This window comes from Anabrus simplex, chromosome 2, assembly GCF_040414725.1.
Source record: "Anabrus simplex isolate iqAnaSimp1 chromosome 2, ASM4041472v1, whole genome shotgun sequence".
Lineage (NCBI taxonomy): Eukaryota > Metazoa > Arthropoda > Insecta > Orthoptera > Tettigoniidae > Anabrus > Anabrus simplex.
Window position 1 is genome coordinate 320306725 of NC_090266.1, and position 27461 is coordinate 320334185.

The 27461-nt window shown below is 38.0% G+C and overlaps 1 protein-coding gene across 3 annotated transcripts in view; it reads left to right on the plus strand.

The window, feature by feature from the left end:
* LOC136864097 (alpha-ketoglutarate-dependent dioxygenase alkB homolog 7, mitochondrial) overlaps positions 1-27461 on the plus strand; it is a 113905-nt gene that overhangs the window by 74530 nt on the left and 11914 nt on the right. For all 3 annotated transcript variants that reach the window (XM_067140668.2, XM_067140669.2, XM_067140670.2), the window contains exon 4: positions 2955-3082. In XM_067140668.2, coding sequence (XP_066996769.1) covers positions 2955-3082 — 128 coding nt within the window. The remainder of the gene's footprint in view (positions 1-2954; positions 3083-27461) is intronic.

The following is a 27461-nucleotide window of genomic DNA, read 5'->3' on the forward strand; positions in this document are numbered from 1 at the left end:
CCCTACTTCATGTCGTTGCCCATCTCCCATGACATGGGCGAGAGATTGGACTTGTGGGAGACCCCAGACGACATTATCATCTGCAAATATTAAAAACTTCCTTCTCCCTATTCCCATATGCTTCCCTTGTCTCTTTTACAATTTCATCCATAACCATTAGAAACAAAAGAGATGACAGCACACTCCCCTGTCTTAGTCCAGTGTCATTTCTAAACCATTTCTATTTCCATTTCGAGTCTGTATGCTGCTGACACAGTTGTATATTGCATGCACCATTTGTACAGTTTGTGTAGCCAGTCTCTTTTTGACCATCACCCTGAGAACACTGTCATATACCTATCTATGAATGTCATGACCAGATCCTTTCCATATTCCCAATTCTTTTCCATTAATTGTCTCATGCTGAAGATTGGGTCCACTGTAGATCTTCCACTTCTAAAGCCATACTGTTCCTCTTGTAACTCTCCTACCTTTCTTCTCATTCTCCTCTCTAATACCCTTTCCAATATCTTTTGCCACTTGTGATAAGAGTGTGATTCCTCTATAGTTACCACATACTTTTTTCTCTCCCTTCTTAAAGACTGGTATTATTCCCTTTCCTCAGTCTCCTGGCATGTTTCTGCTTCCATTTGCACTTTAACAATCTGTACACCATGCTCCAACAGGACTAAATGAGTTGGCCGTGCAGTTAGGGGCGCGCAGCTGTGAGCTTACATTCGGCAGATAGTGTGTTCGAACCCTACTGTCGGCAGCTCTGAAGATTGTTTTCCGTGTTTTCCCATTTTCACACCAGGCAAATGCTGGGGCTGTACCTTAATTAGGGCCATGGCCGTTTCCTTCCCACTCCCAAACCTTTCCTATCCCATTGTCGCCATAAAAACTATCTCTCAGTGCAACATAAAGCAAACTGCATTTCCACACAAATTTCATCCTTCCCTGGTGCCTTCCCCATTTTCATTTTGTGGACTGGTAATTAACGAACATGGGACAATTTGCAAGATATAAAGTGTCGCATTGGAAAAGTGAGGAGTGTTTTCAACCCAGTGAGCTCAACCCTCAAGAATCACGACCTTACGATGGATACCAAAATGTGGCTCCTTAGGTGCTATGTGTTTTCAGTTCCTTTTATGGTGTGGAAACATGGACCCTTGCAAAAGCCACCGCTGCTAGACTGAAAGCATTTGAACTCTGGCTATACAGAAGAATTTTGAGAATATCATGGACTCGGAAAGTTACAAACGTTGAGGTTACGCTGAGCTAACAAGAGACCAGAGCTGATCAACACCATCAAGTGTCGTAAACTACAATATTTTGGACACATCATGAGGAATCAGAAAATATATGAACTGCTTCAACTTATCCTGCAAGGTCAAATAGAAGGAAAAGAGATCTGGGCGAAGAAGAATTTCCTGGCTCGACAACCTTAAAACCTAGTTCAACAAAACATCTGCAGAATTGTTCCGAATTGCAATGGATAAAGCCAGAACAGCAATGTTGATCGCCAGTATCCGAGTCGGACAAGCACGCAAAGAAGAAGAAGATGATTTCCACCTCTAACGTTATATCATCTTCCACTATTGAGTCATATTACATTGGAATAATTAAATATATGTACAGTATGATGACTGAGTATTAACATATGGATAATAACAACAGTCTTGAAAGGGGTAAACCAAGGCAAACCTCATGAAGGCCTGCAAATTATGAGGTGTCGTGCGGTCAGTACAAAAAAATCCTCTTGGCAGTTATTCTTGGCTTTCTGGACTGGGGCTGCTATCTCACCATTGAATAGCTCCTCAGTTGTAATCACGTAGGCTGAGTAGACTTTGAACCAGCCCTCAGATGCTGGTAAAAATCCGTGACCTGGCTGGGTGTCGAATGTGGGGCCTCTGGGTAAGAGGCACATACGTTACCCCTGGGCTGGCTCGCGAAAGAGGAAAAATCGCTTGAAACTAATATCCTTTATGTAAAAATACTTAGAGCATGAAATTTAATAACATTTGATAAAAGGGATTAAGAATTTTAAATTAATCTTCTACCAGGGCATCCGTGACAATAGAATGGTTGTAACAGCATCAAGTTTACATAGGATCCTTATTGGTGCATAAAATGTCTCCAAAGAGCTTCTTTAAATGTCCAAATAGCACTTATCGCTTTGATACTTTCAGAAAGGAGGCTCCACTCACGGCAGGCAAGTACTGTGAATAAATGATCGAAAATGGCAGTTCTATGTGTAGATAAAGCAAGGCTGGAATTATTAGTAGATCTAGTGTTAAGACTGTGATAGGATGCGAGTATTTGAAATATGAAGTCATGTAATATGGCTATGAAGAACAAAGGACTTCGTGGAGATGGCATAGGGTATGCACAGTGCGACGGATTTCTAGTTGGGGCCAAGATAGATGGTTTTATGAAGGAGTTACATGGTCATAGTACCATAGGTTACAGACGTATCTCACACATGCATTTTTACCACATTGCAATCTGCTCAATAACTTGCGCCCAAGTCAGTAGTCAATAGTCAAAATGAGGGAAAACGAAAGCTTCTGCCAGCATTTTAAAATGTTTTTCAGGAAACAGGTGTTTACTGTGTACTCGCGCAGCACGTGCATTGCGGGGAATGTTTTCTGGGTGATCTTCATAACGTGCGTTGTCCTTGGCATATAATTAACTAACGTAACGCCTAGGATTTTTACTGTTGTCATGAGTGGTTTGTTAGCATTACATATAGAATCTTCTTTTGACTGATCTTCACAAGTAACTTTGAATAGAACATCAACACTATGTTTGGAAGTGAAGGAACTGGCATGTTTCTTTAATCCATTGAATCATTTTTTTCTTTTGTTTTTCCTGTTTTCAAGATTTTGAGAAAAAATGTTTACATTACAAAATTCTAGTACAGTAATTATGTAATTTGTATTTTATACTTATATTAATTATTTTTCCGTTTTCAGAGGCATTGCCAGATTTGATTTTACACATGAGATCTTGCCCAATGACTGTTCCAAGTTCAGAGATGGGATCATTCACAAAGGTCGAAGAGTGTCTGTTATTTGTCGGAATGAACCTTCTGGAGAACAGAGTAAGAATACTGAAAATGGAATGTGAATTTTAGATTTTGGTTTTGATTTCGTATGTTCATGGACAAGTGTATAGACACAAGTATCATCAATGTGAATAAGGTTCCCAGAGTTATGTAAAGGTTTTGTTTAAACCAAGTCATTTTAATTGTGGGAAAACCTGACACAATGATTAAAATTGACTCGGTGGCTGATGATGGCATGAGTTAAGTGCTGAAACTAGTACCTCTTGTGAACGACATGTGATCAATTCACATTAATAAATGTCTTTGTACTGAATAGGAGGACCCTTACTCATTTCAATCATTGTAATCCCTCTTCAATACGGATCATGAAATTTCTAAATATCAAGGAAAAGTGACACACTTGCTAATAATTAAATTTAGTCTGAAATGTTTTATGTACATGTCATATCACTTGTCTAAGATATGCTTTGTGTTACCTGTTTTCCTTAGTTATTATTAGGGACCATCATTGTTATGTTATTTTACTGTGAGTTTCATTGCTACTGGAAATATTAGGATTTCTACTTAGACCCAATTCTGCAGTTTTCACAGTTTTATCTTGGTGTCCATACTTCATGCTGTAAAAAACAAAATAATAAATACAACAGCAGTTGCAATAAATTCATTGAAGCCTTGTTTGTTGGATATAACGCTACATTTTGGAAACTAGTGCAGATTTTGCTTAAAATTACATTTTGAAACAGACACTACCTCTAGAGATTAGAAATCTTTCATAGTCTTGGAGCAAGATTTGAATCTGTTGATCAACAGCGACATTGAAGATCTGATACTTCTTGTATACTGCCAAACTTTCAGGACACATTCTTCACACGTAAAAGAAGAAAAAGTGTTAGATGGATCTGGAAACACTTCATTTCCATCTTAGAACTCATATTTTCTACAACTCAACATAGTACATTAATCATGTGAATAACTGGGCAGTGCCAGAGGTAAATGGGCTAGAGGTACCAGGCTTAATATTTGCCGATGATGTGATCCTTCTAGCCCTGACAGGGGGAGGTTTACAGAAAAGCCTCAACATGGTTGAGGAGATTGCAAGGAAAATGGTCCCTGAAATTTAATGGAAGTAAGTCAAAGGTGATGGTAGAAAGTAAAATTAGGAGAAGGAAGAATGAAAGGATGTGGGTGGTACAGGGAGTGAAGATTGAAGAGGTAAGCAAACTAGAATATTTGGGAGTAATTATAAACAGGAGAGGAGGCTGGGACAACCAAATTGAGATGGCCAAATGGAAGGGGGCCACAGCACTTTAGGTGGTCAACATCCTAGAATCAAAATTCCCTGCTATAAATTACAGCTTGCAGAGACTGGTTTTAAAAATGCTGGTGCTGGGCAGAGTGCTGTACGGGGTGGAACTATGGGGTTTAGAGGATAAAAAAGACATTTTGAAACATTATATCCAGATTCAGCAAAATAATAATGCAATTACCACAATGCACGGCTAATGCCGGTGCATTACTAATGTGTGGGGAGTGTATTGAAGCAGATTGTGTTAAGAGTACTAAAATATTGGATGAGACTTAAAACAGGAGCAGGGGTTGTTGTTTTGCAAGCAGCGTATCTTCAACAGTCGAAGCATATGTATAAGGGGTGTTGGCTTACGAAAGTTAAAGCATATTTGGATAGGATTGGTATGGGGTATATTTGGAAGATAGTGTGGTACGGGAAGGAGAACAGTAGACTGAGATAGATAGTAGGGAGAGGTAGAGACATTCAAAGGCAGCACCTGATAGAGGAAGGTAGGGAGAAGTGTTCCCTTAGTCTGTACAATGAAGTCGCTAAAGTTGCAAGATTAAGCATTATCGTTGTAAAACAGAGCAGAGAGAAGAGGCACCTATGTTAAGGTGGTTAATGGGGCTGTATAAGAATAAGGAATGGACCAGAAGGGCAGATAAGTCATGGTGTTGATTATGTGAGAAAGTGTCCAATGACTTGCACTTGGTGAAAGAATGTGTTGCTTTAGAAAAAGTGAGAAGGAAATTATTGAATCCAGAGGAACAAGCCCTACTCAAGCAGGGGGATGAACGGAAAATTATTAAATGGGTAGCGAATGAATGGACCAGGGCCGGTAACTTAAATAAATATTTATGTGCTGTTAAAAAGTTATGTGTGGACAAAATAGAAGAACGAATTGGTCAAACATCTTAAAGAGAAAAAAAAATGTTAAAAGAAGACTTAGCGAGTGTGATTTAAATGCTGCTCTTAAATAATGAGTCAGGGTTTTGGGAGATTTCGAGTTGGAAGAAGTTATAGTGTATAACTCAGCAGACTAAAGTTGTGTGTGTACAGCGGAATCTATATATATATAAAGTAGCTTGTCCTGACTGACTGACTGACTGACTGACTGACTGATTCATCATCGCCGAGCCAAAACTACTGGACATAAAGAAATGAAATTTTGTGGATATATTCATATGGTCATGTAGGTGCTCGCTAAGAGAGGATTTTTGGATATTCCGTCGCTAAGGGGGTGAAAAGGGGGGTAAAATTTTAAAATGAGTGTGTCTATATCTCAAAACTTTAAAAGTTCACAGATGTGAAAATTGGTATTTAGAATCTTCTTTAAAAATAAGGAAACACGTATTTTTTTGTTTCCAGACAATCCCAATAGGAGCGGTGAAAAAGGTTGAAGAAGGGGTTGAATGCCTTTAATCAGGATACCGCTACTTATATCTCAGAAACTGAAGATATTACAGACCTCAAAATTGGTACTTTCGATCGCTGTCAAAAATAAAGAAACACATATTTTTTTTGTTTTTGGAAAATCCATTTAATGCGAGGGTGAAAGGGGGGTGAATTTTTAAAATGAGTGCATCTATATCTCAAAAGTTTTAAAGTTTAGAGATGTAAAAATTGGTATTTAGAATCTTCATTAAAAATAAAGGAACACGTATTTTTTTGTTTTCTGAAAATCCCAATAGGAGGGGTAAAAAGGGGTGAAAAATGGGTTGAATGCCTTTAAAGAGAGTACTTATATCTCAGAAACTGAAGATATTACAGACCTCAAAATTGGTACTTTTGATCGCTTTCAAAAATAAAGTAACACATATTTTTTTGTTTTTGGAAAATCCAATTAATGCGAAGGTGAAAAGGGGGGTGAATTTTTAGAATGAGTGCATCTATATCTCAAAAGTTTTAAAGTTTAGAGATGTAAAAATTGGTATTTAGAATCTTCATTATAAATCAAGGAACACGTAGTTTTTGTTTTCGGAAAATCCCAATAGGAGGGGTGAAAAGGGGGTGAAAATTGGGTTGAATGCCTTTAAAGAGAATACTTATATCTTAGAAACTGAATATATTACAGACCTGAAAATAGGTATTTGGGATCCACTTTAAAAATAAAGAAACATGTATTTTTTCGTTTTGGGAAAATCCAAATAATGGGGTGTGAAAAGGGGGATGAAATTTTTAAAATGAGTGTATTTATATCTCAAAACTTTTAAAGTTTATAGATGTAAAATTTGGTATTTAGAATCTCCTTTAAAAATAAAGAAACACGTATTTTTGTTTTCGGAAAATCCTAATAGGAAGGATGGAAAAAGGTGAAAAAGAGGTTGAATGCCTTTAATGAGGCTACTTATATTTCAGAACCTGAAGATATTACAGACCTGAAAATTGGTATTTGGGATCTATTTTAAAAATAAAGAAACAGGTATTTTTTCGTTTTTGGAAAATCCAAATAATGGGGGGGTGAAAAGGGGGGTGAATTTTTAAAATGAGTGTGTCTACATCTTAAAACTTTAAACGTTTACGGATGTAAAAATTGGTGTTTAGAATCTCCCTTAAAAATAAAGGAACACGTATTTCTTTGTTTTCTCTAAATCCCAATAGGAGGGGTGTAAAAGGGTGAATAATGGGTTGAATGCCTTTAATGAGGATACATATATCTCAGAAACTGAAGATATTACAGAACTGAAAATTTGTAAATGGGATCTCCTTTAAAAATAAAGAAACACGTATATTTTTGCTTTTGGAAAATGCAATTAATGGCGGTTAAACAGGAGTGGCAAATTGGGGTTAATTTTTTGAAAGACTATGTCTACAGAATATCTGAGAAGCGTAAAATGTTACAGACGTAAAAAGTGGGTATTTGGAATCTCCTGTAAGTGTAAAGAAACATAGGTGATTTGTCTTTGGAAACTCCACTTAAGGGGAACTAAAAAGGGGTGAAATTTTAAAATGAGAATTTCTACAGTATATCTCAAAAAACTTAACATGTTACAGAAGTGAAAAATGGTAATTTTTTAATTCTATTAAAAATAAAGAAACGTGTATTTTTAGTTTTCGGAAATACCACTTGGGAAGTGTGGGGGAGGGGTAAAAGTGACTGAAAATGGTGTTGAATTCTTTTAATTAGGCTACTGATATCTCAAAAATGAGGATGTTACACACGTGAAATTTGATTTTTGGAATCTGCTTTAAACGTATTCTCTTAAAATCCAATGAAGGGGGTTTGGGGGGTTAAAGGATTGAAAAAAATAATTGACTTAATTGTATGAGAATACATACATCTAATAAAAACTAAAGTTGTTACAGACGTGAAAATTGGTATTTTTATCTCATTTAAACACAAAGAAAAGCGCGTTTTGGGGGGACAATCTTGGCGGGGGGCGGGAGTGAAAAGGAGCTGAATTCCTTTCATGAGGACACATAAATCAAAAACTAAAGAGGTTAGAGTGGTGATAATTGGTATTTAGAAGATCCTTTACTATTAAAGGAACAAGTATTTTTTGCCTTAATATCACTTTGTGAGGGGGGGGGGAGTGTGAAGGGAAGTTAAAGTGAATTATTTTTAAGGGGTTACTTATATCTCAAAACTGAAGGTAATAAACGTGAACATTGGTATTTGGAATCTCCTTTAAACAAAAAGAAACACACCTTCTTTTAATTTTTGGGGGGCTGGGGGTAAATAAACTTAACGGCGGTGGGGTGTAAAAGGAGGTGAGACCAATTGATTTTACTGTTCGTAATGTACCTATAAGGAGCCTTCGTTGCTCAGTCGGCAGCGCGCCGGCCTCTCACAGCTGGGTTCCGTGTTTCAAATCCCGGTCACTCCATGTGACATTCGTGCTGGACAAAATGGCGGTGGGACAGGTTTTTCTCCGGATACTCCGGCTTTCCCTGTCATCATTCATTCCAGCAACACTGTCCAATATTTCATTTCATTTGTCACTCATCGATCATTGCCCCAGAGGGGAGCTTCGGCAGCCGGCACAATTCATATTGTCGCCGCTAGATGGGGCTTTATTCATTCCATCCCTGATCCTGTCGAATGATAGGAAACAGGCTGTTGACTTTCGATGTACTTATTCTGATCATAAACCGATCATTTTTAATCTTTCCTGGGTTCTTTTTCAACAGCCATATTTTCCTTCGGAGAACGTTCTTAGATTAGAGTAGATTCTCCTGGCATATAAATAAAAATTTAAACACATTTGAAATAAACGATAGGAATGGTATTGACCGTCAAATTGTTCACCTCTATAATAAGGTCACTAATACACGGAGGTATGTCATTCGTATCGCCAGAAATCCCGCACACTTGCCTACGCGCGACAATGGTGCTGGTCACATTGTCAACAATGACAATGGCAGCAGATGTAATTTACCGCCAAGTAGCGGTCTTGCATATTGCTGTGGGGTCCAGAACATATAATAATAATAATAATAATAATAATAATAATAATAATAATAATGTTCTGGACCGTCGTCACATGTGCGGACCACGCTGGAAACGGGTCCTGGACGGCTAATGACTAAGAATGCAGTCCGGCCGCGGTTTCAGTGGGCTACCTCCAAGGCACCCAAGACGACACCACGACAGATCCCCTGAAGGATTTGATCCATATTAAAAATGCTTATAGGAAAAAATGGCAAAGATTTAGGGGCCCAACTAACTGGGTGGAATACCTGGACCTAGCCCGGAAAGTACGAAATCGTTTGCTGGAAAGAAAGATTGAAAAATGGGAGGAAACTTGCCGTAATCTATTAGAAAACGAGTCAGATCGCGAATTTTCGCGGATTCTCGCAGAAAACGGGTCAGATCGCGAATTTCGGCGGATTATATATCTAAAACAATAAGCATTCAATTATAAATTTCAGTATAATACCGTAGCGAAGCACGGGTAACTTGCTAGTGGAACAATAAAGGATGACTAAGAGCAAGCATGCAGGTCCAACCATATGGAACAGGGTTCAAGGACAGTGCCTGCTTGCTAAGATGTCTGCATGTGAGGAGGAAGTGAATAGACGTGTGTTGCTGACACTAAGGATGGGGGCAGGTCATGTACCCCCTCAGAGTGCCGACGTGTTTTATTTATTTTACTGTTTTTTATTGCCGAAAGGCATTATTAATTTTTTTTTTCTTTCGTTAATCAATGTTGCTGTTCTGCCAAGGTCTCCGAATAGGAGCGAAACATTTCTCTTTTTCATTAGTCTTATATGTATTGGGTTAGATGTAAATTAGTAATCACATTTAGCAGGAGATGGTAGGAGGAATAGTATACTTGGTTTTTATGGGTATGGTGAACATGTATTTGGGCAAAAGCCTGCTGCTATGTTCATTGTTCAATAAATGTATGATGAGTACATTAATCATGTGAAACACACAGGAACAGAACCTACCAGAATAACATATGAAATGCTTTCTTACACAAAATGTTCAAAATGGCCTCTGTTAGCATTGATACATACATCAACCCACCGCATCAGCACAAATATCCCCAAAATGAAACAAAATATGAAAATTCCAATTGGCCAGGAACTACCCATGTCGGGCTCACACAATGAGAAGGTGTGCACAATCCATAAAGGTGAACAAGTAGCACTTCCAACCCCAAGTTGCATTTTTTAAATAGGACATGTATGCTTGTTGTAGCAAAATGAAAACTAGAGCTGCAATTGGTGATAACACTCTTGGTTTCACGTTTCTAAACCTCATACGTTCTGAAATACATAGCTGTTAGAGGATGGCAATGGCGCCACCGTTTATGACGTACTGCAACGCACGTACTTCTGTGCTCAGAGCAGGGGTTGCTTGCACTGGCCTGTAGCCTGCTGTAAACAAACCGATATCAGCTCGGCACGTTTTAGCTTCAGTGTACTAGTGTCTCCTGGTCTGGTCTGCTGTCATACTGTACCGTAATTCACGTACGTTTTGGATATTGCTTTCCATATTGACACATTAAACCATGTTTTCGTGTGGTGTGTAACAATTGCCGTCATCTAGTCAATATGCCGGCCTTCAGTAACGAAGAATACCTGGATATTATTTTAATTTATGGCGAATGTCGCAGAAATGCAACTGCAGCTGTGGCATTGTACGCTGAACGCCACCAAGATCGACGGTGTCCTTTGCCTTGTACCATTGCGAACATCGGCATGAAACTCGGGGAAACAGGAAGCTGGGCTCCCACAAAGCGACAACGTACAAAGACAGCGACTGGCACTGGAAACGAAATTGCTGTTCTGGCTGCTGTAGCGCACAATCCTCGGGTGAGTGTCCGATGGATTGCACAAGGTTCTGGAATAAGCCGCAGTAGTGTGAGCAGAATTTTGCAAAGGCATCGGTTTCATCCGTTCCATATCTCACTGCACCAGGAACTGTACGGGACGGACTTTGAATCCCGCATTGTATTCTGTCGTTTTGCACTTCAGCAGTTGCAAGGTAATCCAGCATTCCTATGTAATATGTTGTTTATGGACGAAGCTTCATTTACAAATCATGGTCGTGTGAATCTGCGGAACATGCACTATTGGTCCGAGTAAAATCCCCACTGGATTCGCCAAGTTGCTCATCAACGGCAGTGGAGTGTCAATGTTTGGTGCGGTATCATTGGTAACCGTATTTTAGGTCCCTATTTTTATCAGGGAACATTAAACGGACAGCGACATTCATCATTTCTGCAACACACACTACCCCTCCTCATGGAGGATGTGGGATTGGAATCGCATCTATCAATGTAGCCTAGTTCCAGCATGATGAGTGTCCCGCACATTCTGCACGAGTTTCCAGAGACGTTGTGGATGAGACGTTTTCAAATAGGTGGATAGGACGGGGAGGTCCTGTGTGATGGCCACCTTCGTCCCCAGACTTGACGCCATTAGACTTCTTTCTCTGGGGCACAGTGAAAAATAGCGTGTATCAAAAACCGCCAACGACAGTAGAGGATATGCAACATAGTATTACTGCGGCGTGTGCGGCAATATCTGTACAAACACTGCAATCCGTGCAACACTCTCTTGTTACCAGATTCCAAAAGTGTATTGATGCAAACGAAGGGCACTTCAAACATCTGTTCATCGGACAAGACGCTACTGGTGATTTGTGGGTGCATTTTCCGTGCCAGATGTACTGCACAACAATGAAGTTTCTGAGGGCTATAGGCCACTAGTAAGTGTGTTTAGAAAAGCGGAACCAAGTGTGTTATCACTAGTTGTAGTTCCAGTTGTCATTTTGCTAGAATAAACATACATGTTCCACTTTTTAAAGCACAACTTGTTGTTGGAGGTGTTACTTGTTTGCCTTTGTGGATTGCGCGTGCCTTCTCTCATTGTGTGAGCCCTTGACATGGGTATGTTCCTGGCCAATTGGAATTTTCATATTTTGTTTCATTTCGGAGATATTTGGAGTCGCAGAGTTGGGTGGGACACCCTGTATATATTACAGCTGTTTGTATGGTATGCAGAGGAACAACCTTAGCCGAAGTATAAAATAAGTTACACAAAAATGATTTATTGATGCTACCATGGTCCACAGACCTTAATAAATTTGTTTTTTTTTTTGGACAAAAAGCAAAATCTACAGAGAAAATGTAAACATTCCAAATAACCCCCTCGCCAATAAATTCCTTTCCGCTTTCTATGATTTATTCCTTCATCAATTAATGTTCGAAGCCACGCGTATTACGCAAACAACACGCTCAACCCTTGATCTTTTCCTTAAGTAATATACCACAGTCCGTCCAATCTCTTAATACTATTCCTGGATTCTGTGACCATCAGGCAATTCTCGCAACACTGACCCATATAAAACCATCCCCCAAACTCCATACCAGAACAGTTTATAATTTTTCCCGAACAAACTGGAACGATCTATCCACTTTACTATCCAACCGCCTCCCCGTTCTCACCTCAGATTTCGCCAGCAGTACTGACATAAACAAGATATGGAACGACTGGAAGAAAATTTTCTTTCAATGCGTAGAAGAAACCACACCAACAGTAAATATAACCAGCAGACGAAAATCTCCATGGATTACCAAGGAGATAGTGCGAGAAATTCGAAGAAGGGACCGCCTGTACCAGAAATGGAAAAGAAATCCAAACGATTATGTGTGGGAGAAATACAGGCTGGCTAGGAACAAGGCTAAACAATCTATCAGAGATTCCTACGATTCTTACATCCACAGTCTCAACACCAACTCCAAGGAACTCTGGGCTCTTCTCAGAAGTAAAGGTTGCAACAGAGCTCCATCTGTATTTAAACATAACGGTACGGCAGTCTCCACACCACAAGAAATTGCAGACGCCTTCAACAGGAAATTTAAAAGTAACTTCTCCGTACCTACTGAGGAAGAGAACATGCTATATTCAAGGACAACATATACCCCTCTCTTCCCTCTAACCAACCTGTATTTCTCAACGAATGAAGTAAAGGAGAGCCTTCTGAAAACAAAACCTCATGCCGCGACCGGGCCGGACCGAGTGCCAGCAAGAATTCTCAAGAATTGTGCAGTCGCCTTGGCGCCCTCGCTTTGCGCTCTCTTCAACTATTCCATTAATACCGGGTCTGTACGTTTGGAGTGGAAAGAAGCCAACGTAATGCCAGTTTTCAAAGATGGAGATAAGGAAAACGTAGATGATTACCGCCCAGTTTCTATAACATCAGGGGTCTGTAAATGTATGGAACGTCTAGTTGCTAAATGTATGTTGGATTTTCTCAAGGAGAGAAACCTGCTAAACTCAAACCAGCATGGCTTCATTCCGGGAAAATCCTGCCCAACACTTCTAACAAAAGTCATTGATGACTGGCAGTTCTCTTTGGAGCAGACTGATGTCTCACAAATAGACTGTGTGACTCTGGACTGGAGCAAAGCTTTTGACCAGGTGTCACATCAAAGACTTCTGTTAAAACTCAGCAACTACGGCATTCAGGGTAAACTGCTGTCATGGTTGAGGTCATTTTTGGTGGGTCGAACGCAATGTGTTGTGAACGGAGGAGCCAAATCAGACCAAACCACAATTACTTCTGGAGTAATTCAGGGCATTGTGATATGGCCCCTCCTGTACACGATTTATGCTCTCGACTTAACAGATTGTCAATAATAATATAAGAGAATTTATTGGACTCCAACCTATTCAATACATTACAGGATGTTAACATTTTTAGTTAAACATCGTTAAAATGGAGACATGTTTCGCCCTCCATGTGGGGCATCATCAGTCATATCAACATGCATGCATACATACATACATACATACATACATACATACATACATACATACATTATCATTATAGACTGTTATGCCTTTCACCGTTCAGTCTGCAAGCCTCTGAGAATTTACTAAACGTCGCCACAATCCTCGATTTGCAACTAGTGTTGTGGCTTCATTTAGTTCTATACCTCTTATCTTTAAATCCTTAGAAACCGAGTCTAACCATCGTAGTCTTGGTCTCCCTCTACTTCTCTTACCCTCCATAACAGAGTCCATTATTCTCCTAGGTAACCTATCCTCCTCCATTCGCCTCACAAAGCACCTCAAAACTAACCAGATGTCTGGTTGGAAATTATGAACATAATACGTAAGAAAGAATACATTAAAAAACACGTACAAGGTCCTATCCTAAACGAAATAACAATAGACTAGTTACACATAGTTAAATACGCTAGTGGTTTCTTAATATTAAAATGAGGCCATCATATGCACAGTATAAAAATGAAAGTAATCAAAGTCTATATGATATTGAGTTCGATGGTAGTTCTACGTAGTATATACAAATGTTGGCAAAATAAAACACAATTTATGATTACTGTACACTTATTTATAATTGTTAAAATTGATGAGGTAAAACATTCCAATTTGTCTGTTTGTAATTTGGCTCCAACCAAAATAATTCGCCCTAGGATTCATGAGGTAGGCAACTCCGTTGGTCACTCTATATGAATGGAGTGCACAGTGCAAGTGAACAGCTTTTGTTGTTTATAAAATGAGGCTGTGCGAAGACAGAGTTAAAACAACACTGGCTTCAAATGAAGATAGTTAAAAACATCATTAGGTTCTTCCTAGTTGACTAAAGGTTTGCGTATATTTTGTTGTTGAAGTTTGGGAAAGTCAGTTGTTGGTTGAATGGGCAACGGTCGAAAATGTTGTGCTGTGCAATCGGTGTTTGAGCTGTCCTACATGTGAGGGAAATCTGAAAATGGAGGATTTGTCTTAATTAGTTAAGTGAAATGACAGAAAAAGAGAAAAAAAAAGGGGGAAATCATTGAGAAATGAAAGATGTGAAAGTCAAAACTTACCTTGAAAGCTGTTAAGCTGTTACCTAATTGCTAGGAGGTTTGTGGAGCACTGGCTGTCGCTAATGTCCTGCTCCTCGTGTTGTACGTGTGACGTCTTTAGAGGAGGGGAGTGGATTTGAGAAGGCGGGGGCTGTGGGTATGTGATTGGCGCTTGGGGAGGAGTTGTGTGTATTGGAGGGAGAATAGGGGCGTGATGAGTTGAGCGGCTTAGTGGGGGTGCTTGGAGAGCTTGTTTTGAGGACGTTAACAAGTCCTTTGTCTTTCAGATTTAAACTATTGAGCGAAAATATTAATTGTTCGTAAAGAGGGCTTCTGTTGTCTATTGGATCATTTAAATTTTTATTCGTATTATATTTTTGGTCCAAAAAAAAAAATGTATAAATTTTCGAACTCTGTCATGAGCCTGCCTTTATCTAGTCTTTTTAAAATTTGGAGATCCTGTTCGATTGTGGTAAAACTATGTCCAGTGTCTTTCATATCGATGCTCATGGCTGAGTGTTTATTGTGCTTTTGGGCATTGAAATGTTCTGCATATCTAATTGCAAAGCTTCTACCAGTTTGACCGATACATGAATTGTTACATTCAGCACATTTCAGTCTATAAATGCCAGAGCCCGAAAATTTATTGTTGTCCGAGTTTATCTTATTGTGGTTGAAAAATAGCTTTTGATTAGAATTATGGGTCTTATAGGCTATCCTAATATCATGTTTTTTTAAAGGGGTAGCGATTTGATGTATAATGGGGGTTAATGTAGGTGAAAGATGCATATTTAGGCTTATTAATTTTTATTGGGGAGAGGTTCGTGGCCAATTTCAGTTTCACTTTATTGATTATTTTCTGTATGATTGAGGGATTGTATCCATTGAAAACAGCTATTTCTTTTATGGTACTTATTTCTTTTTTTAAATTGACGGTTGACATGGGAATTTTTAACGCTCTGTACACTAAACTGTAAAACGAGGCTTGTTTGTGCGATTGTGGGTGAAGAGAATTTTGTTTTATGGTTGTGGGAGTGAATGAAGGTTTTCTGTGAATCTGGAAATCGAAATTGTTTAAGGTCCTGGTGATTGTAATGTCTAAAAAAATTGATGAAATTATTGTCCTCATCTTCTTTAGTAAACTTGATGCATTTATCAACGCTGTTTAAGTAAGTTAGTATGTCTTCACTATTGTTGCAGCTTTTGTCTATTATTGCTAATGTATCATCGACATAGCGTAGCCAAAGACACAAACCATTAATGCTGTTTGTTATTTTACTATTTTCGAGGTTGTCCATATAAATTTCAGCGAGTATTCCCGAAATGGGATCACCCATGGCTAGACCTTCTTGTTTGTATATTTTATTATTGAACGTAAAATAAGTGTTATGAAGGACGAAAGTTAGTAATTTTAAGCATTCTTCTATTTCTAACTGACTTAAGGTGCTGTGTTTAGAAAGATTAGTTCGTATGATTTCGATAGTTTTTTTATCGGGAATGTTCGAGAACATATTGGTAATGTCAAATGAGCACATTATGTGGTTAGGCTGCAAATTAAATTTGTTTAAAGTTTCGCATAATTCTATTGAGTTTTTAATAGGGTGTTTATTGTGAAATGTGAAGTGTTTCTTAAGGAATTTTTGGAGGAACTGAGAAGTTTTGTACGTTGGGCTGTTTCGGCTATTTATGATGGGTCGAATGGGAACGTCATTTTTATGTATTTTTGGCAGTTATCTGACGGTGGGTAATTTGGGATTCATGTTGATGAGTTTTTGATGTTCGTGTTCATTAAATTAAAAAGGTGAATTTTGTAGGAGTGTTGTTAAATTACGCTGAGTTTTTAAGATAGGATCTTTTGAAATTATTGAGTAAGAATTATCGGAAAAGAAATCCTCCGTTTTTTGGATGTAGTCGTGTCTATTCATTAGGACTACGGTATTGCCTTTGTCGGCTTTCGTTACTGTAACATTATTGGTGTCTACCTTATTTCTTAATTCGTGGGTTTGTTTGAGAACGGTGAAATTATTGATGTTGGAAACTTCTTTTACAAGGGTGGGTAATTTCTTTTTTATCTCATATCTCACGTCATTTTGTCTGTCGAAAGGAATTTGTTTATTTATGTTGGATTCAACTTCGGCTATTGTGGTAATTATGTCCTCGGCTTTATTTGGACTAGGCCAATTATATTTTAGGCCTTGGTCAAAGAAATTGATTTCATTATCCGAAAATGTGGTGTTAGATAAATTGATAGTGGTTGGAGTGTTTTTCCATGAGGGGGTGATAGTTTCTCTATTTTTTGTTTTGGTTTATGGATTTAGGTTTCTCTTCTAATAGACATGTCAACTTGTGGTCTAAGGTATTTTGTTTTTTGTCTAATATGTTCTGCAATTTATGTGCAATGTGTCTTTGGTATGAGCTCCATTCGAGAGGTGATAATGATTGAGCAGTGATCAAATGTTCCCAGTAAAGCTGCAGGTTTAGTAGGGATTTTTATCTATACATTAGTTTAATTTCATTTCTAAGCCAGATTTTGTTGACTTTATTTTGGACGGCTTTAGATTTGAGTGTTGGAATGTTTTTCCTTTGAGTTGATTTTAAGAAATTCGGCACCAGACCTATTCTTAAACATTCTTTTAAGAATAAAATATCTTTTGAAATTTTACCAAATTTGATTTTGAGGTTTTGATATCTGTTTTTATTTTTATTAGCCTGGTTGGCTTTATCATTACATGTAATGAAAATCATTTTATTTTCCGTATTGAAAGAATCTCAATAATAATATAAGAGAATTTATTGGACTCCAACCTATTCAATACATTACAGGATGTTAACATTTTTAGTTAAACATTGTTAAAATGGAGACATGTTTTGCCCTCCATGTGGGGCATCATCAGTCATATCAAAGCACCTCAAAATTAAACCAAACGTCTGGTTGGAAATTTTGAACATAATATGTAAGAAAGAATACATTAAAAAACACGTACAAGGTCCTATCCTAAACAAAATAACAATAGACTAGTTACACATAGTAAAATACGCTAGTGGTTTCTTAATATTAAAATGAGGCCATCATATGCACAGTATAAAAATGAAAGTAATCAAAGTCTATATGATATTGAGTTCGATGGTAGTTCTACGTAGTATATACAAATGTTGGCAAAATAAAACACAATTTATAATTACTGTACACTTATTTATAATTGTTAAAATTGATGAGGTAAAACATTCCAATTTGTCTATTTGTAATTTGGCTCCAACCAAAATAATTTGCCCTAGGTTTCATGAGGTAGTCAACTCCGTTGGTCACTCTCTATATGAATGGAGTGCACAGTGCAAGTGAACAGCTTTGGTTGATTATAAAGTGAGGCTGTACTAAGACAGAGTTAAAACAACACCGGCTTCAAATGAAGATAGTTAAAAACCTCATTAGGTTCTTCCTAGTTGACTAAAGGTTTGCGTATATTTTGTTGTTGAAGTGTGGGAAAGTCAGTTGTTGGTTGAATGGGCAACGGTCGAAAATGTTGTGCAGTGCAATCGGTGTTTGAGCTGTGCTACATGTGAGGGAAATCTGAAAATGGAGGATTTGTCTTAATTAGTTAAGTGAAATGACGGAAAAAGAGAAAAAAAAAAAGGCGGTAAATCATTGAGAAATGAAAGATGTGAAAGTTAAAACTTACCTTGAAAGCTGTTAAGCTGTTACCTAATTGCTAGGAGGTTTGTGAAGGACTGGCTGTCCCTAATGTCCTGCTCCTCGTGTTGTACGTGTGACGTCTTAGAGGAGTGGAGTGGATTTGAGAAGGCGGGGCTGTGGGTATGTGATTGGGAGAATAGGGGCGTGATGAGTTGAGCGGCTTAGTGGGGGTGCTTGGAGAGCTTGTTTTGAGGACGTTAACAAGTCTTTTATCTTTCATTCCAACACTCAAATCTAAAGACGTCCAAAATAAAGTCAACACCATCTGGCTTAGAAATGAAATTAAACTAATGTATAGAACAAAACCCTACTAAACCTGCAGCTTTGCCGGGAACATTTGATCACTGCTCAATCATTATCACCTCTCGAATAGAGCTCGTACCAAATACACATTGCACGTAAATTGCAGAACATATTAGACAAAAGACAAAAAACCTTAGACCACAAGTTGACATGTCTATTGGAAGAGAAACCTAAATCCATAAACCAAAACAAAAATAGAGATACTTTCACCCCCTCATGGAAAAACACTCCAACCACTATCAATTTATCTAACACCACATTTTTGGATAATGAAATCAATTTCTTTGACCAAGGCCTAAAATATAATTGGCCTAGTCCAAATAAAGCCGAGGACATAATTACCACAATAGCCGAAGTTGAATCCAACATAAATAAACAAATTCCTTTCGACAGACAAAATGACGTGAGATATGAGTTAAAAAAGAAATTACCCACCCTTGTAAAAGAAGTTTCCAACATCAATAATTTCACCGTTCTCAAACAAACCCACGAATTAAGAAATAAGGTAGACACCAATAATGTTATAGTAACGAAAGCCGACAAAGGCAATACCGTAGTCCTAATGAATAAACACGACTACATCCAAAAAACGGAGGATTTCTTTTCCAATAATTCTTACTCAATAATTTCAAAAGATCCTATCTTAAAAACTCAGCGTAATTTAAAAACACTCCTAAAAAATTCACCTTTTTTATTTAATAAACACGAACATCAAAAACTCATCAACATGAATCCCAAATTACCCACCGTCAGATAACTGCCAAAAATACATAAAAATGACGTTCCCATTCGACCCATCATAAATAGCCGAAACAGCCCAACGTACAAAACTTCTCAGTTCCTCCAAAAATTCCTTAAGAAACACTTCACATTTCACAATAAACACCCTATTAAAAACTCAATAGAATTATGCGAAACTTTAAACAAATTTAATTTGCAGCCTAACCACATAATGTGCTCATTTGACATTACCAATATGTTCTCGAACATTCCCGATAAAAAAACTATCGAAATCATACGAACTAATCTTTCTAAACACAACACCTTAAGTCAGTTAGAAATAGAAGAATGCTTAAAATTACTAACTTTCGTCCTTCATAACACTTATTTTACGTTCAATAATAAAATATACAAACAAGAAGGTCTAGCCATGGGTGATCCCATTTCGGGAATACTCGCCGAAATTTATATGGACAACCTCGAAAATAGTAAAATAACAAACAGCATTAATGGTTTGTGTCTTTGGCTACGCTATGTCGATGACACACTAGCAATAATAGACAAAAGCTGCAACAATAGTGAAGACATACTAACTTACTTACACAGCGTTGATAATTGCATCAAGTTTACTAAAGAAGATGAGGACAATAATTTCATCAATTTTTTAGACATTACAATCACCAGGAACTTAAACAATTTCGATTTCCAGATTCACAGAAAACCTTCATTCACTCCCACAACCATAAAACAAAATTCTCTTCACCCACAATCGCACAAACAAGCCTCGTTTTACAGTGTAGTGTACAGAGCGTTAAAAATTCCCATGTCAACCGTCAATTTAAAAAAAGAAATAAGTACCATAAAAGAAATAGCTGTTTTCAATGGATACAATCCCTCAATCATACAGAAAATAATCAATAAAGTGAAACTGAAATTGGCCACGAACCTCTCCCCAATAAAAATTAATAAGCCTAAATATGCATCTTTCACCTACATTAACCCCATTATACATCAGATCGCTACCCCTTTAAAAAAACATGATATTAGGATAGTCTATAAGACCCATAATTCTAATCAAAAGCTATTTAACAACCACAATAAGATAAACTCGGACAACAATAAATTTTCGGGCTCTGGCATTTATAGACTGAAACGTGCTGAATGTAACAGTTCATATATCGGTCAAACTGGTAGAAGCTTTGCAATTAGATATGCAGAACATTTCAATGCCCAAAAGCACAATAAACACTCAGTCATGAGCATCCATATGAAAGACACCGGACGTAGTTTTACCACAATCGAACAGGATCTCCAAATTTTAAAAAGACTAGATAAAGGCAGGCTCATGACAGAGTTCGAAAATTTATACACTTTTTGAACCAAAAATATAATAAGAATAAATATTTAAATGATCCAATAGGCAGCAGAAGCCCTCTTTACGAACAATTAATATTTTCGCTCAATAGCTTAAATCTGAAAGACAAAAGACTTGTTAACGTCCTCAAAACAAGCTCTCCAAGCACCCCCCACTAAGCCGCTTAACTCATCACGCCCCTATTCTCTCTCCAATACACACAACTCCTCCCCAAGCGCCAATCACATACCCACAGCCCCGCCTTCTCAAATCCACTCCCCTCCTCTAAGACGTCACACGTACAACACGAGGAGCAGGACATTCGCGACAGCCAGTGCTCCACAAACCTCCTAGCAATTAGGTAACAGCTTAACGGCTTTCAAGGTAAGTTTTAACTTTCACATCTTTCATTTCTCAATGATTTCCCCCTTTTTTTTCTCTTTTTCCGTCATTTCACTTAACTAATTAAGTCAAATCCTCCATTTTCAGATTTCCCTCACATGTAGGACAGCTCAAACACCGATTGCACTGCACAACATTTTCGACCGTTGCCCATTCAACCAACAACTGACTTTCCCACACTTCAACAACAAAATATACGCAAACCTTTAGTCAACTAGGAAGAACCTAATGATGTTTTTAACTATCTTCATTTGAAGCCGGTGTTGTTTTAACTCTGTCTTAGCACAGCCTCATTTTCTAATCAACAAAAGCTGTTCACTTGCACTGTGCACTCCATTCATATAGAGAATGACCAACGGAGTTGACTACCTCATGAATCCTAGGGCGAATTATTTTGGTTGGAGCCAAATTACAAATAGACAAATTGGAATGTTTTACCTCATCAATTTTAACAATTATAAATAAGTTGTACTGTAATTATAAATTGGTGTTTTATTTTGCCAACATTTGTATATACTACGTAGAACTACCATCGAACTCAATGTCATATAGACTTTGATTACTTTCATTTTTATACTGTGCATATGATGGCCTCATTTTAATATTAAGAAACCACTAGCGTATTTTACTATGTGTAACTAGTCTATTGTTATTTCGTTTAGGATAGGACCTTGTACGTGTTTTTTAATGTATTCTTTCTTACATATTATGTTCATAATTTCCAACCAGACGTCTGGTTTAATTTTGAGGTGCTTTGATATGACTGATGATGCCCCACATGGAGGGCGAAACATGTCTCCATTTTCACGATGTTTAACTAAAAATGTTAACATCCTGTAATGTATTGAATAGGTTGGAGTCCAATAAATTCTCTTATATTATTATTGAGATTCTTTCAATACGGAAAATAAAATGATTTTCATTACTTGTAATTACCAGATTGTGTAAATTCGACCATGGCGCAGTATTCCGCTGACACAGTCATTTACAGAGCCATGAAAAACAGTGATGATATTGTACAATTCCAATCGGATCTGTATAGTATAGCTCTGTGGTGTGAGGTAGATAGATTGTATATAAATATTAAGAAGTGTAAATATATAAGACTAAGGAGAGCTAAACAACCACTCCAGAACCAACCTACTCTATGTGGAATCCAACTGCCGACTTCTAACTCCATCAGACTGCTCGGTATTCACATTACGGACAATCTGAAATGGAATAAACACGCGGAGGAAGTGAGGTGTAAGGCATACCGGGCGCTAGGTTTCGTCCGTAGATGTCTGTCGGGAGGAAGAAGTAAAGCCCTACGAACGGCTTATATTTCCCCATGTGTGGCCCGTACTATTATATGGCCTTCCTTCCTGGCATCCAACTACAACGGAAAATATGAGGAAACAAGAAGGTATCCAGCGACGAGCAGAACGTTTAATTAACAAACACATCCCCTTAAACACAGCCATGTCATTGCCACCAGTGAACTCGTTATGTACACAAATAGATGTAGCCTTCCTTAGGAAATCCCTGACAGATCACACACCCCTCTCCCCTTTCCACCGCCTGCAGCTCAATTACCGCTCTGTTAAAAGAGGCCAAGGAGTTACTCTTGTCCCTCCCTTCGCTAGAACAACCTCATATTTAAATGGGTTTTACTCAAGGGCTGCTCGTACCTGGAACCTTATACCATCTGAGGTAAAGCTACTTCCTTTTCCTCACTTCCTCCGCGAAGTAAAGAAAATGTATATGTAAATATAAACCTATATGTGATGTATATAACTTGTATAAATTAGAATTGCAAGAAGGATGGGTGCAAGTACAGGTGTACGGTATGTGGGCGAATGTGTATGCGTGCGCGTGTGGGAGTGGTTGTGAATGAGTGTGTATACAGGGGTCTGAGTGAGAGTATAAATGGCTGGGTGTTCTTACTCTAATATCTTCAGGATAAATCAAGATAATTATTATTCTAAGGGTACAGTGTTTGTAGTGTAAATATGTAAATTTAAAATTGTCTACATAAATTTGTATGTACAGTGAAACCTCTATTCTCCGTTTTTCGAGGGACCATGAAAATAAAACGTACAACACGGGAAAACGGAAAATCCGGGAATGAATGAAAACCATCAACAATTTGGCTAAACATCACAAAAATTAAATATGTATAATTATAATCTTACAAAAACCACTAAACCAAACCAAACTACAGCCCCAGTGGGACTTTGCCTGCCAAGCGACCACTGCTCAGCTCGAAGGCCTGCAGATTACGAGGGGCGCATGGTCAGTGCGACGAATCCTCTCGGCAAATATTCCTGGCTCTGTAGATCGGGGTCGCCATCTCACCATTAGATAGCTCCACAATTAAAGGTATTCACGTAGGCTGAATGGACCTGGAACCAGACTTATATCCAGGTAAAATTGCCTGACCTGGTCGCAATCGAACCCGGGTCCTCTGGATAAGAGGCGGGCATGTTAGACCGCGAAACCGCATTAATTACCGGTACGCGAGTTCAAAATCTCGGTACTTTATATTCAATTTTACAGGGGAATCTTCGTCAGTTTCCCGTGAAAACTTCTTTAAGTTCAGCAACTTTGATTAGGCTAGCCAAACTTCGAAAAATCTAATAACGCCAAGCCAAACGACAATCGACCACAGGTAGTTTTTAATTCTCTCATCTAATAAAATAAAGCACATTAGATATAAAAGCACCCAAAATGATGGCGAAATCCGTTCATTTCTTAATCTTTCATTGTAATTTGGTCTCCGATATACTGTTCGTAGTCAGTTTCTGGAAATCTCGTACCGCGCAAATTAGGCCTACATCGACTTTTAAAGGTTATGTTGAACTCGAAAGCATGGTTTCGAATGTAAGTATCGATTCTTAAAAGTTCTCGAATGCATTATATTCAATTCTGCGCGTCACAAATCCAATCAAATGGGAAAGATAAAAGAAATGTAAAAACTTCAGAAATTACGGTTATTCATGACCTTGAGGTCATCTGGAAAGCGCGCTCGCTGCACATGTCAATACGAGTTTGAAATGATACCAACCATTTAAAATGTAACGTGCGCAAATAAAACGACTGCAGTTTTTGGTATTTTAACTCGAAAACGTAACATTCCCAGTCTTACATCAGGACCTAAACAGTAATAGGCTATCCCAAGACCTCCCATGTCTTTTTTTATTTTTTTATTTTATTTTTATTTTATGTACGGTGCAACATCTGTTTTGGTCTCGCTAACATATCATGTACGATAATATCAAAAGGTACTGAATTTGTATTAAGAAGGAGCAGTTTCGATTCCTGCGTGAAAGCCCAGTTACTCTGCAGTGCCCTGAGCAAAGTGCCGAAAACCTCTTCGGCAGTATGATCGAAAAAATGTAAAAATATAAACATCTAACCCTGGACATAATATGGACGTTTTATAAGTGCGAACATATGACGAAACTTGTTCCGTCTTCAAGCAGAGCTGTCGAAATGCGCCGTGTCTCCTTGCAAATGTTGTGGGCACCCTCTGCTTTATGATTTTCCGAGATTCTCTAAACAATACCACCCGAATGCGATGCTAAGATGGTCTCTTATGCAAGTTCACCGCCGATCGCTTTTCTAGTACCGGTACAGTAGTTGCTTTAATTATCGCAGTGACGGGGCGTTAACGCCAAGATCCATAAATATGCCATAGCCGTCCTTTCGTGAGATACAGTTTATTAAAAAACGATTGATCGAGGATTTAGCATTGATGGGACTGGAATTTCTAGACGGTTGATCCGGGAAAGCGTTTCTTCGAGGAACGGATAATGCGGGACTTTTACAACGTGATTTAATTACGATGCTCGCGGGACCACGTAATTTGAACGCATATTCCGGGAAAACGTATTTTCCGGGAACGGATAATCGAGGTTCCACTGTACATATTCAGTAGAGTTCATGTACATATGTGGAGGTGGAGGAACTTCCGTGTATGTGGGGCTTGCCCTTTCTCCATCTAAATAAATAATAATAAACATTAGGGACAAATTAATTGTTGGCATTATGCATAATTCTGCCTTCATAAAACACCGAAATTACCTCTTACCATGTACAACCACTATTGCCCAGACAGTTATGAATGCATGAATAAGTTATTTGTGTTGAACTGTTGCTTATTATGTAGAGTTTTTGCATCAATAAATACATCATTATTTGTGTATATAATTTGTTTAATATTCTCATGCATAACATTGTTATAATTCCACATATGTAGATTGGACACATGTTTATATGACCTTTTGTTCTTGGAATACTCAATAACTATTGCCTCTTGAAGTATTTACTATTCTTCCTGAAATGCTCTGTATATAAGTTGACTTCAGAAAATGTGTACATTTGGCACATACATGATGGAGGCAATTATTACAGAATGCTTTCATCATTAATACAATGTGTGCTTCTCCCTAGCCTTCGTGCATCTTGTGTGATGCTTAAGAAGTTCTTGTTTGTTTCCAAAATGCATATAGGAGGTTTCACTCCCCTGGGAGATCCGTAAGTAGGCAAGAGGAGTAATAACCTGGAAACCAGAATGGAAAGAAAGTGTGTTCAATTGACAATCATTGTTGAATTATGAGTTAGTGAAGTATGAGAACTGAGGGAGCACCCTGTAATGTCACCTCTTGCAACTATATCATTGATACTCATGCTATATCTCCTCGCTGCTATGAAGTGGTATATCTCAAAGTATGATGTGATGTTTTTTAAGGAAAAATTAATTCTACTAATTCATCTGAATACTGAGAGCACTCCTTCCTGAGGATGGACACAAAAATTGGCTGTATCTCTGATCTTGACTGCTGTATAAACTTTATTTCCTTCATTTATTGCTTGTTCTGAGCCATGAGTCCCACAGAGGAAAACTGTTTGGTTCTGTAATACGCACTTCGCTAGTATTCATTATTCATATTAGTTGTATGATGGAAATACCCTTCATTTGGACGGCGTTAATCAGAAAAGAATCGATTATCATGGAGTACATTCTCAGAAAGCTGAAGTCAAAGTTAAACCAATCTCTTTTCTACTGAAGTTAAATGGATAAAGATAGATCATATAAAAGAACCAATGGCAAGTGGTTGAAAATAAAGGTGTCCATTTTCTATAAAGCTGATTCCTTTTTCATGAAACGGAAATGTAATCATTTCATATCGAGAACATTTTCTGACGAGAATGTTATTTAATAATGAATAGATTTAGGACTGGTTCCATATGCTGAAATTCCAGCAACACACTCCATTATCATTTCATTTCATCTGTCAGTCATTAATCATTGCACCAGAGGAGTGCGACAGGTTTCAGCAGCTGGCACAATTGCTATCTTCGCCGCTAGATGGGGGGCTTAATTCATTCCATTCCTGACCCGGTCAAATGACTGGAAAGAGGCTCAGGATTTTCATTTCATTCCATATGCTGAAAATAGGCAGTGGCAAACCACACTCAAAAATGCCAGCAACATATTTTGTAAATAATTTTAGGGTTGGTTCCTTCCTGCCTAATGCCATCCAGTTGGTACTTGCTATGCTTGAATTGGTATATCTCAACGTATGATGTGATGTTTTTTAAGGAAAAATTAGTTCTACTAATTCATCTGAATACTGAGAGCACTCCTACCTGAGGATGGACACAAAAAATAGCTGTATCTCTGATCTTGGCTGCTGTATAAACTTTATTTCCTTCATTTCCTTAGCATGAATTATAGTGTAGATGGATGTAGCAGAGTTCAAGAAAGATTTATATACAATGCCTGGAGAGGAATGGTGGCAAATACTTAGATTGAAGCCTGAAGGTGTATTGATTACCACCTCTTGGTTACTCATGTTGCGTTCATTAGCGCAGTACTCCCAAATCCTAGAAGATGAATGATAAAGCATTGATAATCTTGCAGTCACCTGACCAGAAATCCTGTTCTTTCTGCCAATGTATTCCACTCATACCAACTACATCTGACTTTAGTCTATCCTATTCCTTTTCTTTCAAACTTCTAATATTCCATGCTCCAACTCACATAATGTCAGTATTCATATTCCTGATGATGATTGCCCCTTCTAGTTTAGTCCCCACCCAGAGATCCAAATAGGGGAGTATTTCATCTGGGAGGAAAACACCACGAGTACATCATTCAATAATGTAGAGAGAGCTGTATGTCCTCATGAGTTATGGCTGTAGTTTTCCATGGTTTTTATGCTTGTAGCAGTATCAACCTACCTAAGCCATGTTAACTCTCGGGTGGGTGCGCCATTTTTCATAACACGAGTAGGCTCTCGGCATACTTTGTACACATAAGGAATAGCTGCTTTTATGTTACCAAGGTAAATATTTATGAGCTAAATCATAGTTTAAATAAACAACAACAAACTAAACTT